The following is an 18,110-nucleotide window of genomic DNA, read 5'->3' on the forward strand; positions in this document are numbered from 1 at the left end:
GTGTGTGTGTGTGTGTGTGTGTGTGTGTGTGTGTGTGTGTGTGTGCGCGCGTGCGTGTCCATCTCCACTATGACATCACTCTCAAGTAATTATAGTGGTGCCACGCTGATCTCGCTCTTATAATAACCTCCAATTAATAAATATAACGATCCCTCATGTCCGATGTGCCAAATTTCAACCACAATAAACGTCACCGCGAGTTGCGTTATTACGCTTCAACATGAATTGACACAATTAGCTTGCTTGAGATCCGGCGGCATATAAAGCGGGACTCGCCTAGTATAGTATAGCTGTGTATCCCTGCTAAGAGCGCCACGACCTCTGCTCCGGAACTCCAAGGTTTCTCCGCACTTCATAACACCGCCTATGATAAATAATGTGATGATGACGATGGTGATGCTGCTGCTGCTGCTGCTGCTGATGATGATGATGATGATAACGATAATGATAATGATGCTGCTGCTGCTGCTGATAATGATGAAGCTGATGATGATGATGATGATGATGATGCAGATGATGATTATTATTATTATGATGATGATGATGATGATGACGGCGACGACGACGATGATGATAATGACCATGATGATGACAAATATTATTAACAGGAGGGAACTTAATTGCCTTATTTCACAGTTTCACAGCCCGTGCGCTGGCTTTATTGATACGCTACGCGCACGTGAGCGATGTGTGATGGTCACCACCATTATTAATTACAGTTAATTACCATTGAAATTAATCTGCGCGGCGTGCACGATCCAGCTATGGCGACACGTGGCTGCGTGTACGCTCCTGCGTTAGAACGCGCGCCCGTGCGTGCGTGCGCGCGCGCGCGCGCGCGTGTGTGTGTGTAGGTAAACCTCATACTAACAAACTCTTGCTTTTCACTGGCTCTCCTCGTTTTTATTTTACCTTTTATTTTGCTCAGTCACGCTTTTATTGTTGCTCTCGTGCAATCTTCTTCTCCTCCATGCATCCCTTCTTGTGCCACCACACTCCTTTTCCCTATCCACCTCACCCTCCTTTTTATCATCCATCCCACCGTTTGCCTCGTTCTATGCAGATATTCTCATTTACTCCAATTGTGTTAACGGTTATGGATTTGGGCGCGAGGGGGATTTCATGTGATGCTTGGGATGTACATGCGGACACGGTTTCTGACAGTCCGAACTATCTGACAGTTCGAACAGTCAGTACTACCTGTTCGTGTTTGTTGACTGCTTTATAGCTTATAGCTTATATGCTTTATAGCTTATTATTCTGCTTTATAGACGGATATGTTCGAGGTCGAGGCGGTTGAGTTGGGAGTCTTAACCAAAATCTTACTAGAATATGAGACGGAAAGTAAGTGTTGGTTGTTAGTTGGTTGTTGAATATGTTGGTGTCATTATTTGTTGGTTTTGTTTTTGGTTGGTTTTCGGACAGATTGTTTACATGCCACCGTGTTAGTCTCTTTTCTATTGTCAATTTTTCTATTAATTAATCAGCAGAACATTTAAACAAAATTGTGTCTTACGTAATATATGCGCGTACGTGCGTGCTTCCGTGAAGGCCCCCGCATACGGTGCGCATTCGGCGCGCGCCAACGACGCTGAACTACACGCGCGCGCCATCTGCGCACGTAAACCAGCCTGCACACGGTGCGCATTCGGCCAGAAAAATCAAACGCGATAGATATTTTGCGCGCGTGTGCAGGGGCTTTGAGTGTGTGCGTGCGTGCGTGAGTGCGCGTTTGTTCGTGCGCGCGCGCGGGCATGTATACTGTGGGGTCGAGTTGTGTAAATAATGCTGTCCTGCCTTTACAGCCGGAGCTGGCTGGTTCCTCAGTAACGTACGCGTACACGACGCCTCCGAACCAGGCACGCACTACGAATTCGTCAGCGAGAGGTACGTGCGAGAAAACTATAATAACCACACAACTAACTACATCCTCTCTATCCTAACAAAGATTAAGGTGGTGTACAACAGTAGAAGGCGTCCATAGGCAGCAGGCCTGAATAAGCATCGAACAGAAACTAATTGAAAATATTCACTGTGTTTCGTCGCATACACAACATACACTTTATTCATGTTAAATAACCACAGCTTCACGCTCTATACTCCGCTCGAAACTTTTGCCAGCTCTATGATGCGCATTTCTACAACGTGTTCCCTGCCGGCACTATCTATGCGTCTTGTTTACTCGGTTTTGCCGGCAGTAATGTGTGTATATGTGCTGTCTATCTGTGTGTGTGTGTGTGTGTGTGTGTGTGTGTGTGTGTGTGTGTGTGTGTGTGCGTGTGCGTGTGCGCGTGTGTGTTGAACTTGAGAGTACACTACTTTGCGCGTAAAGATGTATCTAGATGTATTACGATATATATTTATGATATGTAACACGATATATAACACGAGTAAGGTAAAAAGTAAAATACTGAAGGTTTTCACTACCGATCTACTTTCGTGTGAAGAAATTAGGTAAAAAGTAAATACTGAATGTTTTCACCACCGATCTACTTTCGTGTGAAGGTGGCTCAGTAAGGATGGCGCCCCGCAGCGTGAGATAGAGCTCACCAGCATCAAGCACTACGCTGCAAGCAACCCAGAGACAGGCCAGAGAGATAGAAACGAATCGAGTGAGTGTGCCCATGTGCTCGCATAAATGTCGCGTGGCAACGCAAAATGTAGTAATTAAGTACTTCATAAGGCAAAATCTAGTCGATAATATATATATATATATATATTGACGGTATGTTATATGATACGCATATGCCCGTAGTAAGTGGTGCTTGGTAATTATATTGTAGCGTTAAATAAACTCACGTCAGTTATAATGCGAACAGCAGGGTTTCCACAGGGAAAACGTTGTTTTATTTTACCCAGCACTCTATTACCATAACAGGCCACGTTCTCTCTCCGCGTCCCCTTTTATATGCTGGGCGTGCCCTTCTCCATGCGCGCGTTCATTCTCCTCTCGCCGGCCGCTTCGGCCATCCCCCCTATTGGTTCTCTCGGACATTAGTCTTATGAGTGACCAGTTGTTCTTTTGTTGGTTTGGACTGTATCCAAACCCAACCCTCTGTACCTTGGCTGGCTGCCAAATTGTCCCCGGTAACTTTTATTCTGCATGCGTTGCTTCGTAACGGTGGCTAATTATTTTAGCCCACTACTGCGTGCTCGCTACTATCTAACACCTTCTGTGCCCTCTAAACTAATCGCCCATCTGCCGTTGGCATCTAAGCGTTGCTATGTTAATTATTCAATGTGCTGTTGGACGCTTCTATAATCGTCGTCCCTCTAACTAATTTCTCTACCACTCGTGCCACTATCGCTTATGCTCCATAGTCCTACATTTCAATATTAATTTCATGATTTCTGCATCATTACAATACTGTCGCTAGAACATGATACTTCCTAGAACATATTGTGACAGTCAACAACACTGCAAAACGGATTATTGTCAAACGCAGTAACAATACTGGGTCTAAGCATGGACACACACACACACACACACACACACACACACACACACACACACACGCACGCACACACACACACGCGCGCGCGCACATACACATGCTTGCACACTCACGCGTGCGCCAGCACTCACACCCAAACGTGCATACATGTACATGCACACGCACACGCACACGTACATGCACACACACACGTACACACACGCACACGCACGCACACATACACACATACGTACGCACACGCACGCACACACAGAGACAGCGCACTCACACACATTCACTCACGGACACGCACACACACACGCTCGCACTATACCATCAAGAGCGTATAAAGAAGGGTATAAGAAGGGAAGATTCTTTATACGCTCTTGATACTATCTACTCGACATGCTTGCAGTGGTCAAGTACGTGGTGGAGGTTCACACCAGCCTCGGTTCAGCCCCGCACATGTCCGCTCGCGTCTACATGACTATCTACGGTGAGGACGGAGAGAGCGAAAAAAACATGCTGACGTCAGGCACGGACGAAGGCACGCAGATGTTCAAACCAGGAAAGGTGAGCGGGTAGTCAGTTAATTAGGTTTTACGCGTGCACACGTCACGATGCTCGCTCATTCGGTGCGGTTGCCATCTTGTATTTTATGAATTTTCGAATTTTGATTTACTCCCATCGCGTGTTTTTTTTACGGGAGATGCCCGGCGTGACAAACCTCACGATCAGAAACAGCGGTTTCAAACGCTAATAACGCGTACGTAACCAACGACGACAATCTATACATAGCTGCTCGAATTTTCCGATTATTTTCTTCCACCAAATGTTCATCAATTTAATCGATTGCTGAAATTCATTCGTATAATTCTAATAGCCATAAGATGCTGAGTGATACCAAATTTTCCTGTAACACAGAAAGGGACGTGTGTTTGCACATGAATATATTAATTCACTATATTAAATCACAATATTATATTGAAATTTCACTTTTTAAAGGGAGAGCAATCGTTCGTCGCAATAGCTTGACATTGGAAATAGCTCCGATATCTCTTTATTTATGATAGGGCGCCCTCTTTTTCTGGTTGACGTAATGAATCGTCTAATGAAATTTTAATTAGTCAATAAAGGGCGATATGGGACCAACGTGATATATGCAGCGGTATATACAGATTTCCTCAAACGAGTGAAATTGTATTTTGTTGAGATTTCACTTTATATTTAGAGAGCAAATGCTAACTAGCTACTTTTTTGAATTATACGAAATCGTATTTTGGTGATATTGTACTTAATTTCCTACTCGTCCTGTTCTGCCTGGATGAATACGTTCGTTCAGTGAGAATTATAGCTTACGCGAAAAAAGTCTCGCTATCCCGCACACTCACCTCATTTCTCTCCCTATAATTCTACTCTCCTATTCCTCTCCCTCTCTCTCTCTCTCTCTCTCTCTCTCTCTCTCTCTCTCTCTCTCTCTCTCTCTCCCTACCTTTCTGTTTTTCTCTCCCTCGCCCCTCTCCCTCTCTCGCGCGCTCTCTACTACAGGTAGATATTTTGCTGCGCGATGTTTCAGGGAGAGCGCTTCGTCGTCGATTCGCCAGGACTCGGTAAGCTTCAGCGAATTGTGATAGGGCACAATGGGAGCGGGCCGAACCCGTGCTGGTACCTGGACAAGGTACTCATACGCGAGCAAGGCTCCGAGACCGATATAGTGTTCCCGTGTGACAAGTAAGTGAGCGCGGAGATTCGATTCCCTCTCTGTAACTATTCTCTATTCATTTGCTTCTCTATTTATTTATTCGTTCGTTCCTTAGTTCGTACGTTCGGTGGTTCGTTGGTTCATTAATAAATCTTTTCACACTTTCTTTTATTTATTCCTTCACTTGTTCCTTTGTTCGATATTTCATTCTTGCTTTAATTCATTTGATCATTAATTAATTAATTAATTAATTAGTTCATTCATTCATCTATGCGTTCTCGCGACGCGCCACCGCGTGTGTGAGTTTATACTACTTCTTTATCAACTAGGGACGCTACGTTGTGAATTTATCGCGATGTGTTTATTTTCTAGATGGCTGGATGAGAGTAAGAAAGGCTGCGTCACGGAAGTGGAGTTGGTACCAGAAGCATCGTGAGCAACAAGCAACGGCCCTATCAACCGACTAAGTCGCTTTAACCGCGTCAAGTAGTAGAGAGACTCTAGCTAGCTAGTTATGGCTCAGTTAGGGCCCACGGCCAGTGTTTAATAACCCCTGTGTAACCCCTGATATCATTGTATCATTCGCTGCTATAAAAAAACGAGACGAAGAAGAAAGATGATTTTCGAAAATATTTTGCCAAAATCTTTTTACAAATGCAATTATACAGAATAGATCTATACGCATATTCTTATAAGAAGATATAAAAACGATGTGTCATAATTGTGAGGAAGGTTGCATGCCTAGTGAGATGCCAGCGAGGTAAACGCGATCGTGCGTTATTTTGCGCGGAGGTGTTATGGGGGGGGGGTGTAGCTATCCGCCCGGTCTATATAGACAGTATTACACCATATTATTGCATATATATATATTTTATTGTGCTTGTGTCCGTGTTTCGTCCGCCCTGGTTTTCTTGCTCATTTCGATGGTGACTTATGAAATTAAATTATTGATGAAATCGTCACGTGAATTCACCCGGGGATGCTACAGTTGTGTTTATTTCCTCCTCGCCGAGAGCTCATGAACGGTTAGGGATAGAGTTAGTTGATGACCTCTTCTTATCGTCTTTATGATGAATACAGTATAGCTTCACTGTTGCCTATATATAGATATACGTATACATAGCGTAGACTGTTCCTCGTCCTACTATCCGTGCATCTGTCCCACAGAAATAAATGTCGTGAAAGTCGATGCGTCAACTTGTCACCGTCGATAGGGCCTACCTTATTGGGTTTAAAAAAATTCCAACCAGGACTCACGTGGCCGCAGAACCTATCGCGAGATCTCGAGAGATGAGTTTTAATATTCGAATGGTGATGGTATTTTTCGTGGTGTTCGTGCCGAGCACTGATCTCTACTAACGTTAGTATAGTAGAGATCAGTGGTGCCGAGCCATATACACGATCACCAGACGAGCGATCGGGTTTCTACGAAAACGTAAAGTCTGATCTAATTTCACAGACGCCGCTCATCACAAAACGGGTTAGTCGGCCGATTGAACATCGATGAAAATCATCGGTGAGATTCAATCATTCTACACTTCTGTTTCTGTACTTGTGATATGATGACGAGGTCGTGTGATGTACTTGATTACCAGTGTATCGTAAGAATCGTGATCCCGCGTGATCTCGCGTGATCTCGACTGCCGCTCGCTGTAGCCTACCGCGCCGGGTATGCAAAGGATCGCATGCCTTCACGCGGAATTACATATATCACTTACATATCAGTGTCGCAGAGGGAAGAAATATTTAGGGAGGGTTAGAGGAGGGGGATATATATTATATATATATATATACATATATATGTACATATATATATATATATGATATATATATGATAGGAGGAGAAGCGCTTATATCGTACAGTAAAGTGATAATAGTTACACGTGTACGCACTAACGGAACTGTCCTGATGGTTTAGAATTAAGTAGTTTGTTGTATAAACTGGGTTAGTGCATTTCGTAACACCCGCAAGGAGATCGGTTTTGCGCATGCGCCAGCAGCCGCGGATCGCGCTACGTTGGCGCGTCATGACGGCGGCGGCGCTTTCTCCGCCCGCATGCAAATAGAGGGAGGCGTGTGGGCGGTCTCTGCGGAGGCGGCTGTACGTACACGCTCTCTCTCTGTCTTTCTCATTCTATCTCTCTCTGTCTCTCTCGCTCTCTCTCTCTCTCTCTTTCTCTCTCTCTCTCTCTCTCTCTCTCTCGCGCTCTCTCTCTCTCTCTTTCTCTCTCTCTCTCTCTTCTTCCGTGCGTGCGTGGTCCCTGGCTTCTTGGTCTTCGGTTCCTCTCTCCCCCGGGGCGTGCTTCGTGGTCGTCTGTCTAGGTATGGTGTGGCTTGGCTTGGCGGGTCTGTTCTCGGTGCCTCTCTTGGTGCTGCGTCCTCTCTCTGCGTTCGCTCTCTCTCTCTCGTCTCTGGTCTTCTTTCGTCTTTCGTACATGCTACGTGCGGGGTGGTCTCTCATCTTATCTTTCTCGAGTCTTTCTCTCTCTTCTGGTCCTCTCATCGTCTCTCTCTCTCTCGGCTCTGGCGGCGCGCAGCCGTTCTCTCTCTCTCTGTGTCTCTCTCCGTCTCTCTCTCTCTCCTCACTTCTTCTCTCTCTCTCATCTCTCTTTCTCTCTCTCTCTCTCGTTCGCCCACTGTTTGATTCGTGTAGTGTGTGATATCATGATGTAATGAATGATGTAATGATGCCCTTCACAGCACCCGTCCCACGATGCACCGCGTTCAGTGAAATAAACGGCCACACGCATATATATATACTAATTGCATGTATAATGCTAGCCGTGCGTGAAGTATAGCCAAATTATGGTCAAGCTCATTTGGTATTTCTAGGTATAAATGTACGACTACATTTAGATCGCAATAAAAGAATGAACGTTCTCCACGTTGCAAATGTATACGACACGCATTGCGTTTATTGACGTGTTTATTTATTAATTCGCACTTAGGCGTCTTAACAATATATGCTGTGGTGACTGTTCCTCGTGCGCGCTGCGCGCGTGTAGTGTGTTGTGGGCTGTGGGTGTGTGGTGTGTGTGTGTTGTGGTGTGTGCTGTTGTGTGCTGTGTGTGTGTGTGCTGGTGTGGTCGTGCAGCGGCGCGCGCGTGGTGTGCTGTTGTGCGGTACACGTGAGTTGTGTGTGGTGTGTCGCCGTAGCGCGGCGTGCGGGCCACGTGGACGAAGCGAAAATGCACAGTGTGTGTGTCGTACGCGCACTGCGAGCCGCCGTGTGCTGTGCGCGTACGCTGTGCGAGCGTGCGCGCGCGCGTGTGTGTGAGTGTGTGGTTATCATCACGGATAGCCAAATTGTGCGCATATGATACAAGAACGACAAACAGACGTTATTAAATGTGATGATTTATTTTGATAATATTAGTATCTATAAAGTTGAATAGTTTCTCCACCGCTAGGATTGTCTTTTCTGAAACAAGTAGGATTTACGAATTTATAATAAATAATAACAAGCATCAACGTCAATAATAATATGCATTTACTAACGACGAAGCATATTTACATGCAAAGTTATTATATATTAGATGCATCTCATATATAACTTTGCATGTCTTGCATAAATATGCTTCGTCGTTTGTAAATGCATGTTATTATTGACTTTGATGCTTGTTATCAGTTATTATAAATTGTTTTCAATCACCTGCATTGGTAATTCGTAAATCCTACTTGTCTGCTGCGCGTAATGCATGTAGAACGCACCACTATACCGGGGGCACGTCCAGGAAGCACGACTGCTTAGGAAACTGCATCGTGATAATAAATATTGGAAAAATCGGCCTCTGTTACGGAAGGCCATGTCTAGCCGTAAAAAGCTCTGTCTTTGCCAACAACGTGATCTTCCTCGTCGGCTATTCTGTTTCCATCTTCAAATGCCACGTCTGAAACAGACCACGGATTCAGTTTACGGATCATGTAAAGAATATTCTTATCTTCGCAAACAATTTTGCATTGACTAATTTCAGAGCAATAATGTCGTATGGCAATACGTTCATGGTTAGGGGCGCACTTTCTAATGTGGATATTTCAGGAGATGGGGCTTCAAGACGCCTTCACAACTCAGAGGTACACCAACTAAACTCAAGTTAGGAAACTATTATCAAGAGCTAATATTATATTTATATATTTTCACATGTAGGCTCTTGATAATATGGGCATAGTTACTAAAAATAGGATAAAAGCGCATGTGATAACGATAGTTTATTGCAGCCAAACTATAGCTAATTATAGCTAACTATTAGAGAGAGAGAGAGACAGAGTGGACGTCAGCGTATAGTAGCTTGGTGAATCGCGCCTAAATCCGCATAGGTATGCGCACGCTGCGCTGACGTGTGTTAATTGGCTTGATGAATTGCGCATAATTAAGCGGCGCTGCATGCCTAGGCCCAGTTTACGCGTGCGTGCGCGCGTGTCGGTGTGTCGTGTGATCGTCTGTGTACTCACCGCGTTCTACTCGTGCACCCAGCTGTTTTTCCGCCATTTCGTTCACCATGCCGACATCACGCTTGTGTCTCCTACTACCTTTAGATCTGTCTCGGCGAGCCTCGGTGTCCGTGATAAGGCACACCACCTAGAGCGGCATCAAGGAAACGACTGATTAGGACTAAAATTTCGAAATTACACACGATTGCAGCGAAGGCCTGGACCGTCTCTACGGGACGCAGGTCTATCACCAGTCCAGTAGGTTCGACCATCGATATATACAAACACATATATTATATAATTATACAAACAAACACATGATATTTATGGTTCGACGAGCTTATCATGCGACCAATGTGAGCTTTAACGTTAGCGATGAACAAGGGTGATCGTGTTATTTTACAGCAAAACTAATAATAAACTAATAACATAAGTAATTTATTGAACTTCTTGCTTAAACGTGACCGTTGTGAACTTACCAGAAGTGCAGCAAAGAAGATTGCTAGTGTCCTCTTCATCTTCTATGCGATTGACAAAAATGTCAGACTTTAACAAGCAAGCAATGTCGTGTCACGAACTTGTCACTTGATAAACTACGAGCGGAACTGTGTTTATTGAGCAACTAATGCAGCCTTATATTTGTGTTGTCAGTTTAGATGACATCAAGAGCTAATAATACTAATAATAATAAAGAGGCATTATTAGCTCTTGATGACATGCGGGTAGGTACTGCTGCACCCACTGCGCATAGCGACCTGAATAAACAATTAATCAGGCAAAATTAATGCGGGTTTAATTAATATAGATTTCGTCACCCCTACGAATGATCCCGCAGGTAACGAAGGTTTAATGTCCGCGGAGGCGAAACCAGGAATTCAGAGAGAGGTAGACGCTCTGCTGCTAGATTATCTGCTGCTCCATGCATGTAGAGTAAGGGAGGATTGCAGAGCGGACACCCAGAACTCCTAGAGAATATAGTTGCATCACTATGTTTTAACTACACATTTTCAAATGTCGAGTTATCTTATATGATCTCAACTGAGAGGTATCTTTGCCTCACGGTAACGTCTGACATACAGTGACGATAGCGGAGGCCCCCAGACCCCTAGACCATCCTCTCTATCCGCTCGCTTGATCCCAAAACCGCCCCCTGCACATCGTAGGCAATATGAAGCTATTATTAAGCAATAATATTACCACAATTAAGTTGTGGTAACACATAACGGCGGTTCCGGTAATGATAAACATGCCAGCTACGGGCCGTAATTGTTCGCACTTTCAGGCGTGGGCGCTTTCATCATTATATTATCATCGTATCCGGGGTGGATGATGACAAATCATTGTCATCATCCACCACTGATCGTATTAACGTCGCATCGTTTGCACTTAGAATGTGTCGGACAATATTTATTGTCGAAGCCGGCAATTTTATTGCTTGCTACAAAAATTTATTCAAAATTCTGCGGTGTGCTTGTAGGCGTAACAGCAATCAACGTTTACTTATTAATAAAACAGCGTCTATGATATCACCTCGTATGTAGGTAAATGTCTAGCTTTGTATGTAGCGTGTTGCTAACTAGTTACGTTGCACCAGCTCAAGAAATATGTGACATTATTGTATCATTTGCCCATATTAGGCCCAATAGGTGGCGCTATACTATTTCCTAAAGCCATGTACTTGCGTGGTAACTCTACTACGTGGCAGGCTGGAGAGTGGCTGGAAATAAATCCTTTGTTGAGTTTATATATTATACGTCAGCTCTTACGACTTTACTTCTAGAAATACAACAAAATAGCATTCGCGCTTTTGAGAGAATCGCACGTGCGACATTTGACGTGGTGATAAAATATTTCGATTATCGAAAAGAAAAGTGTGTGGGGTGTGTGCGTGCCAGCCCGCGTGTGTGTGCGCGTGAGAACCATGTAAACAAGTGTTTGCACCTATGTATACGTCAGGATCCACAGTTCTTCTGGAATGTGTAGGGCAGCATAAATTATGGTTAGCATAATTTGCCCTAGCGCCCACTTGCAGCCTCTCTCTATACGGCATTGTCTATGCACACATCTTGCCAATTCAACATCAATATCTCTGTCAAAACTTCCAGCAGAAAAATAAAAAAATAAAAAATTACCGTAAGACGTACTTGAATTTCAGCAACCATGTTTTCAGCACATAGCATCCACGCTTAATTAATAGGCCATCATTTATGTATGCTAATAAAAAGTTCCAGGCAGCCTGAAATGTCAGTTCGTATGTTGTAAATTAAAATGTTTTTCAAAGTAACAGATGTTTTTTTTACCACCAAGTAAATTCAACGGGTTGATTCAACACTAAACGGGTGTTTCCGCAAGGAAATTACACGCAGAAAACGTCTGCAACATTTTAACAAACTGCAATCATGGGAACTTCCGGGGCGTATGAGAGCATATATCATTCATAACTGCAGGCTGCACCCTAAAACAGCAGCAACGGGTTTTCTGAACAACCACCGCTTTGTAATTCGCATCAATAACTCAAATTTCAGCGTTAACATTTTTCTTCACGAATAACGAAAACAATTGCCAACACGACACACACCGAACAAGAGATATTGATTTCGATTCTCGATTTCACTCACGCCCGTAGCAGCTGCTGATTTATTCCGGCAACACGCGCATTACAAACACAGGACAGGTACTGGTTGCTGCGATATCTGGTTGCTGCGGATCCTGATCTGAGAATGCATCCCATACAAATATGATTCACTCAGTTAAACGGTGTTTAACTAACCTTTCACATCATCACAGGTACACGGACAAAGGCATATAAGCGCTCCTGTAGAAAAAGTAAACAAAGCAATGCGCTCTTTGTACGCATCAGCGGAAAGCACATTTCATGATCCTTTCAACATAGCCACGAAATTGGTTGGTAAGCACTGAAACAAAAAGCCCGATATATGCCGCTATTGTTACCGGCCCACAGACGCACGGAGTTAAGCCAAGCCATTGCGTTGACTTCATTTGAGCTACAACTCAAACAAGCTAGAAATATCATCATCATTCGTTTTAGTTGATATGTGAATTGTAAAAATATACGACACCACGACCAAATATCAATCAATTGAAGACAACGCATTTGTCACCGTAATGTCTTTTGCTGCTACTAGATTCCATTATATATATATATATATATATATATATATATATATATATATATATATATAAACCCTGTATATATATATATATATATAATTATGTCTCTCTCTCCATTATATATATATATATATATATATATATATATATATGATATATATATGATAGGAGGAGAAGCGCTTATATCGTACAGTAAAGTGATAATAGTTACACGTGTACGCACTAACGGAACTGTCCTGATGGTTTAGAATTAAGTAGTTTGTTGTATAAACTGGGTTAGTGCATTTCGTAACACCCGCAAGGAGATCGGTTTTGCGCATGCGCCAGCAGCCGCGGATCGCGCTACGTTGGCGCGTCATGACGGCGGCGGCGCTTTCTCCGCCCGCATGCAAATAGAGGGAGGCGTGTGGGCGGTCTCTGCGGAGGCGGCTGTACGTACACGCTCTCTCTCTGTCTTTCTCATTCTATCTCTCTCTGTCTCTCTCGCTCTCTCTCTCTCTCTATATATATATTATATAATGATAACAGTGAACATGTGATTTACAAATGACAATTAATGGCTATAATAAATGTGTATCTCGTGGAAGTTTATTTCATTTTGCCTCGAATTTGTTTTGCAGCTTCATAGTTTAGTTTATTGATTACTATAAGTCAATGACATAAACTAAGGACTATACTCCACTGCCGAATGACTTAATCTGTGAGAATCATGAATTGAGCATGTCATGATAATTTCATTGCCTATCACACTGACTGAACACACGTAATACTATTACAGTGATAATATTGTTTCTTCTGCATCACAGACTACGTGTTTTTTTCATTATTCATTCAAATTTATCTTACGCCACGTTACATCGCGTTTAATTAAATTAAACAACTCGTTTTCCACATCGAACGTATTTGGAATATAACTATCATACCCAGCGTGTGTTAAACACATTCAAATACATTCGAACACATCGTTGAACATGTGCAATGGGCAGAAGGCTTTAGCCACCTACACCCTACATCACATTACTCTTAAACATTTTCCCCACCACCGCACAGCCCGACAACATACAACAAATTGACAAATCTGACAATAATTTCTGATGCGCTGACAGGTGTATATCTGGCACACCTGTTACATCATTAGCTGTGTGCACAGTGCACACACTTCACAGCCCCCCCGGTAGCCCCATGCCAAGTTGTCATAAGAAAATCACAGACTACTAGAATACCAGGGCCATATTGCCAGGAACATAAATACTTACAGCTGCATAACAAGTATGAAACGTCACAACTGTTACACAGCAGCGAAAGTTACGACACCGTAGAATTACAATGTGCTTAATAATTCAAGCTTCTGAAGTCCCCTGATGCTTGCTGGCATATCCTCGAGCATTCTTTAGTTCACATAGGTATGTGTCTGCATGCGATACATCACACTGATCCCAGCACGAGTGCTAGTAGTGCCATGCGCACGAACATGCCGTTCTCAGCCTGTCTGAAGTAGGCGGCCCGCGGATCCATGTCGCACTTGGAGCTGCAATGCAGAAGCAATCTGGCGTTACAAATTTTTCGTGCACGGATAAGAAGCTCACTGATCACTCATAGACAAGCACCACACACACGCACGCACGCACGCACGCACGCACGCACGCACGCACGCATGCACACACATGCACGCGAACACACGCATGCACACACACACGCACGCACGCACGCATGCAAGCCACAACCACCCAAACCAACACACCAGCAAGCCAGCCAGACAGCCAGCCAACCAACCAGTGAGCCAGCCAGCCAGCCAGCCAGCCAGCCAGCCAACGAACCAACCAACCAGCCAGCCAACTAGCGAGCCAGCCAACCAGCCAACCAACCAACCAACCAGCCAGCCAGCCAGCCAGCCAGCCAACCAAACCAACCAACAACCAACCAACCAACCCACACACCCAAACACACCCACCCACCCACCTGATCTCGTCTAACCGGGGAAGCGGGTGCATGACGACCATCTTCGCCTTGGCGAGTGTCATCAGCTGCGGGGTGACGACAAAATGGTTGCACGCCTGCCGGTAGGCGTCGGGCGACGCGAATCGCTCGCGCTGCACGCGCGTCACGTAGAGCACGTCCGTGTCCGGCAGCGCCTCCTCCAGGCTCGCAAACTCCTCCTGCAGCAGACGACGACACCGACATCAAGCAACAAAATCGAAAAAATCGAATAAAAAAAATCGAGAAAATCGAATTAAAAAATCGAAAAACAAAATCTTCTCGATCGAGGCAATTTTTATCATGAAAAGCAAATGCTACGTTCGCGATCGAAACTATTCATTTCAATTATCTTTTATTGTATTCTATATTATCTATTCTATTATCGTTTTCGAACGTTTGATCTATACGAACAAGATTTTAGAATTGAGTCGAGTGAAACCGCAGGGAGGCAATGGATCCGCATCCCGTAGAGACAGTCCGAGCATTCACTTCAAACGTATCTCTAGTATGTATTGCTAGTCTATCTAGTACTACTACTACTACTACTAGTATCTACAATCTAGTACTATCTGGCTACGTTGATCTAGTACGTATCGCTAGTACAGGGATGGGCGGGTGTGCTGCGGAGGAGGGGGAAGGGTGGCGAGCTTAGCCTACCTGCTGCGTGCCCGTCGAGCGAATGTAGTCGATGATGGCATGGGGCATGCGTAGCGAGACGGGCGACACGTAGCGCAGGCTCACGCGATACATCGTCAGCAGCTTGGCGAGCGAATGCACGGTGCGGCCATGTTTGAGGTCGCCCACCATCGTCACCTGCAACGCGCGACAACAACGATGACATAATTCGTATAAAGCTGGGTTTACACTACCGACTTTATGTTGGCGAATTGGACCAACTTCCCAATTCGCCAACTCCGAGTTGGAACCCCGAAAATAGAACATGTTCTATAATCGCCCAACTAGTTGCTATCGATCGGTTGGTCGTGCAACGTTTGCGTTTACACTGCCGATTGTCGGTTGTATAGTTGGGAAGTTGGTCCAATTCGCCAATTTGCCAACACAACGTCGGTAGTGTAATCCCAGCTTAAGACAATGCAAAATGTTTGCCCAGGCGTTTCTACGACTTTCAGATGGCCTGTGACTGCGAGATTTTAGCGCGAGTACAACCTTGAATTTCGCATCAGCCTCGATGGGCTTTGGGAGCGAATTAACGAATAGAAATTCAATTGAAAACGACTGACCGTCAGTCCGTTCACCGTGCCGATTTCCTCGCGTATTGTGAAGATGTCGAGGAGAGCTTGGGTGGGGTGCTCGCCAGTGCCATCTCCTGCATTAATCACAGGCTTCATGGAAGTCTTGGCAGCGAGCTGTCAAAACAAAATGGCATCCGTCAGTAACCGTACTTGTGAAACGAGCTCCCTGAGCGAAATAAGCACTGCCTCGATCACTGGGACAGTATTGCTACATTGGTCAAGCCAGACCATAGAGTTAGTCCACACCACAATTACGTCCTATATGCCACGTTGCTACTAAACATTGTTTTTAAAACGGCCTACTGTATCACTGATTGTGATTGGTTAGAGCTGTTGGCGGTCAATCGAGCCAGGCGAATGGGTCAACTATGGATGACCTTTTGCAATTAATTCTACATAATGATTCACAAAAAACGTGATGACTAGTGTACTAGGTGTGATGTAACGGCGAGTGAACTACTACTTCCATCCAGAAATGAAACACTTATTGTCATACTGCACATATGACACAATGCTCCTGCTGCAAGTGTACGCAATATGATACCACTATAGCATAACTGGGTAAACATCTACATACAACACACATCATCAGAAGTACAATGCTCATAACACTAGCACCTACCGCGACCGCTCCAGGTTTCGGATGCCTCAAAACTACGACGTCCGAATAGCCCGACATAACTCTGATCGTGTCTAAAATAGGATATTTATGGCATGATCAAACATGGCACATAATAAACAAGGGGACCGTTGCAAATCAAAATAACATGTCATTTCACTTCAATTGACTACGTCACGAATTTTCTATGGTGTATATTTGGAAAAATTTTGTTGCAACTTTTTACAATAAAAGCAAGTACTAAGAGCTAAATGTATCGTCAAATTCTTACCTGATGAGATTGTTTCTCAACTAGTTAAAATTAAAAAGACCTGGACAATTTGATATTAGGATCCTGACATTAATTGCTTGCTATGGGCTATGTATGAGTCACGAGTGTATGTTTACATCGATCAATATAGTAAAATATGAAGTATAATAAATGCAGCAATTTAACCATAAAAAGTGAACAGAATTACTTACATTTTGTGAAAAAGTGGGGAAATATTTTTTAGTTTCACTATTTACGGTGAAGTAATCACTTTCACATCACATGTTAATTTTCAGTGCCTCTCAGTGCATGTCTAGAGTGTACAACAGTGGATGTAATGAAAGAGTACATTATAGTAGATATTACTACTGTTTGCTTTGGCAGTTTACTCTGCTAGTGAAGTAGCAGGGGCTCTGTTGTTGCAAAATGCAAACACTACCGATACCATTCTCTCTTCATATCAGTTTAGCTTTAGGTATGGCAAACGTAACAATTACAGACAAAATAACTTGCAACACACACTCACCCTTCCATGCAATCTACCGTTACTTCCACAAAATCAACTGACTCATCAACACGTTCAATCCTTCCATCTACCCACCGATCCATCAATGTACCCATCAATCAATCCACCCACCCACCAATGTCTAGCCACATACCCACCCATCCACCAATGTCCAGCCACATACCCACCCACACCATCCACCAATGTCCAGCCACTAACCCCCCCAACCCACCCCAGCCAGTCATGAGCACATAACCCCCCCCACCCACACCAGCTCCCATGCAGAGCCACACACCACTGTCGCAGCATCATATCCACTACAATCCCCACCGCCCCCAGCGCGCAGAGGCCATCACGACCATCATCCCTCCACCGCACGGCGGAGGCCAACGCAGAACAACTCGCATCGCACCCACCTCACCGACCCAGTCCATCAATCACGACACCACCCAACGCAGGAGGGCCATCTAACCAGACCATCCACACAACCAAACACCCATCCATGCAAATCATCCCATCCATCCGAAGAATCTACCCACGCCCTTCTAAACTCTCGCCCTTCTGCACGGAGGATGTCGTGTCGGTGACGCTGATGACGGTGCCACCTAGACGCTGCATCGCCGCAGCAAAAGAGCAGCTGGTGCGTGTGCTGACCTCGTAGAACACCGACGGGGAACGGTGTACAGCCGGATCCACCGAGAAGTTGCGCACAGACACTGTGTCCCCAGCCGGGGGCGCTCACGAGCGAGGCCAAATTAACCACAAGCTGGCCCTCGGGAGCGGAGGTTGGAATCGCGAGGTGCAGAG

The 18,110-nt window shown here is 44.6% G+C and overlaps 2 protein-coding genes across 2 annotated transcripts in view; one reads left to right on the forward strand and one right to left on the reverse strand.

Moving 5' to 3' along the window:
• LOC106806305 (lipoxygenase homology domain-containing protein 1-like) overlaps window positions 1-7,310 on the forward strand; it is a 9,743-nt gene extending 2,433 nt beyond the window's left edge. The window contains exons 6-11 of the mRNA XM_014808191.1: window positions 1,272-1,344; window positions 1,806-1,887; window positions 2,506-2,612; window positions 3,850-4,007; window positions 5,011-5,165; window positions 5,509-7,310. Of these exons, the coding sequence (XP_014663677.1) occupies window positions 1,272-1,344; window positions 1,806-1,887; window positions 2,506-2,612; window positions 3,850-4,007; window positions 5,011-5,165; window positions 5,509-5,572 (639 nt within the window). The 3' untranslated portion in view covers window positions 5,573-7,310. The remainder of the gene's footprint in view (window positions 1-1,271; window positions 1,345-1,805; window positions 1,888-2,505; window positions 2,613-3,849; window positions 4,008-5,010; window positions 5,166-5,508) is intronic.
• A 5,955-nt stretch (window positions 7,311-13,265) lies between these two features.
• LOC106806306 (CAD protein-like) overlaps window positions 13,266-18,110 on the reverse strand; it is a 46,631-nt gene continuing 41,786 nt past the window's right edge. The window contains exons 35-40 of the mRNA XM_014808192.1: window positions 17,846-18,019; window positions 16,552-16,622; window positions 15,918-16,043; window positions 15,334-15,489; window positions 14,659-14,855; window positions 13,266-14,227 (exon numbers count right to left, since the gene is read on the reverse strand). Of these exons, the coding sequence (XP_014663678.1) occupies window positions 14,125-14,227; window positions 14,659-14,855; window positions 15,334-15,489; window positions 15,918-16,043; window positions 16,552-16,622; window positions 17,846-18,019 (827 nt within the window). The 3' untranslated portion in view covers window positions 13,266-14,124. The remainder of the gene's footprint in view (window positions 14,228-14,658; window positions 14,856-15,333; window positions 15,490-15,917; window positions 16,044-16,551; window positions 16,623-17,845; window positions 18,020-18,110) is intronic.

The sequence above is a fragment of the Priapulus caudatus genome, unplaced genomic scaffold (genome assembly GCF_000485595.1).
Source record: "Priapulus caudatus unplaced genomic scaffold, Priapulus_caudatus-5.0.1 Scaffold153, whole genome shotgun sequence".
Taxonomy (NCBI): Eukaryota; Metazoa; Priapulida; class Priapulimorpha; order Priapulimorphida; family Priapulidae; genus Priapulus; species Priapulus caudatus.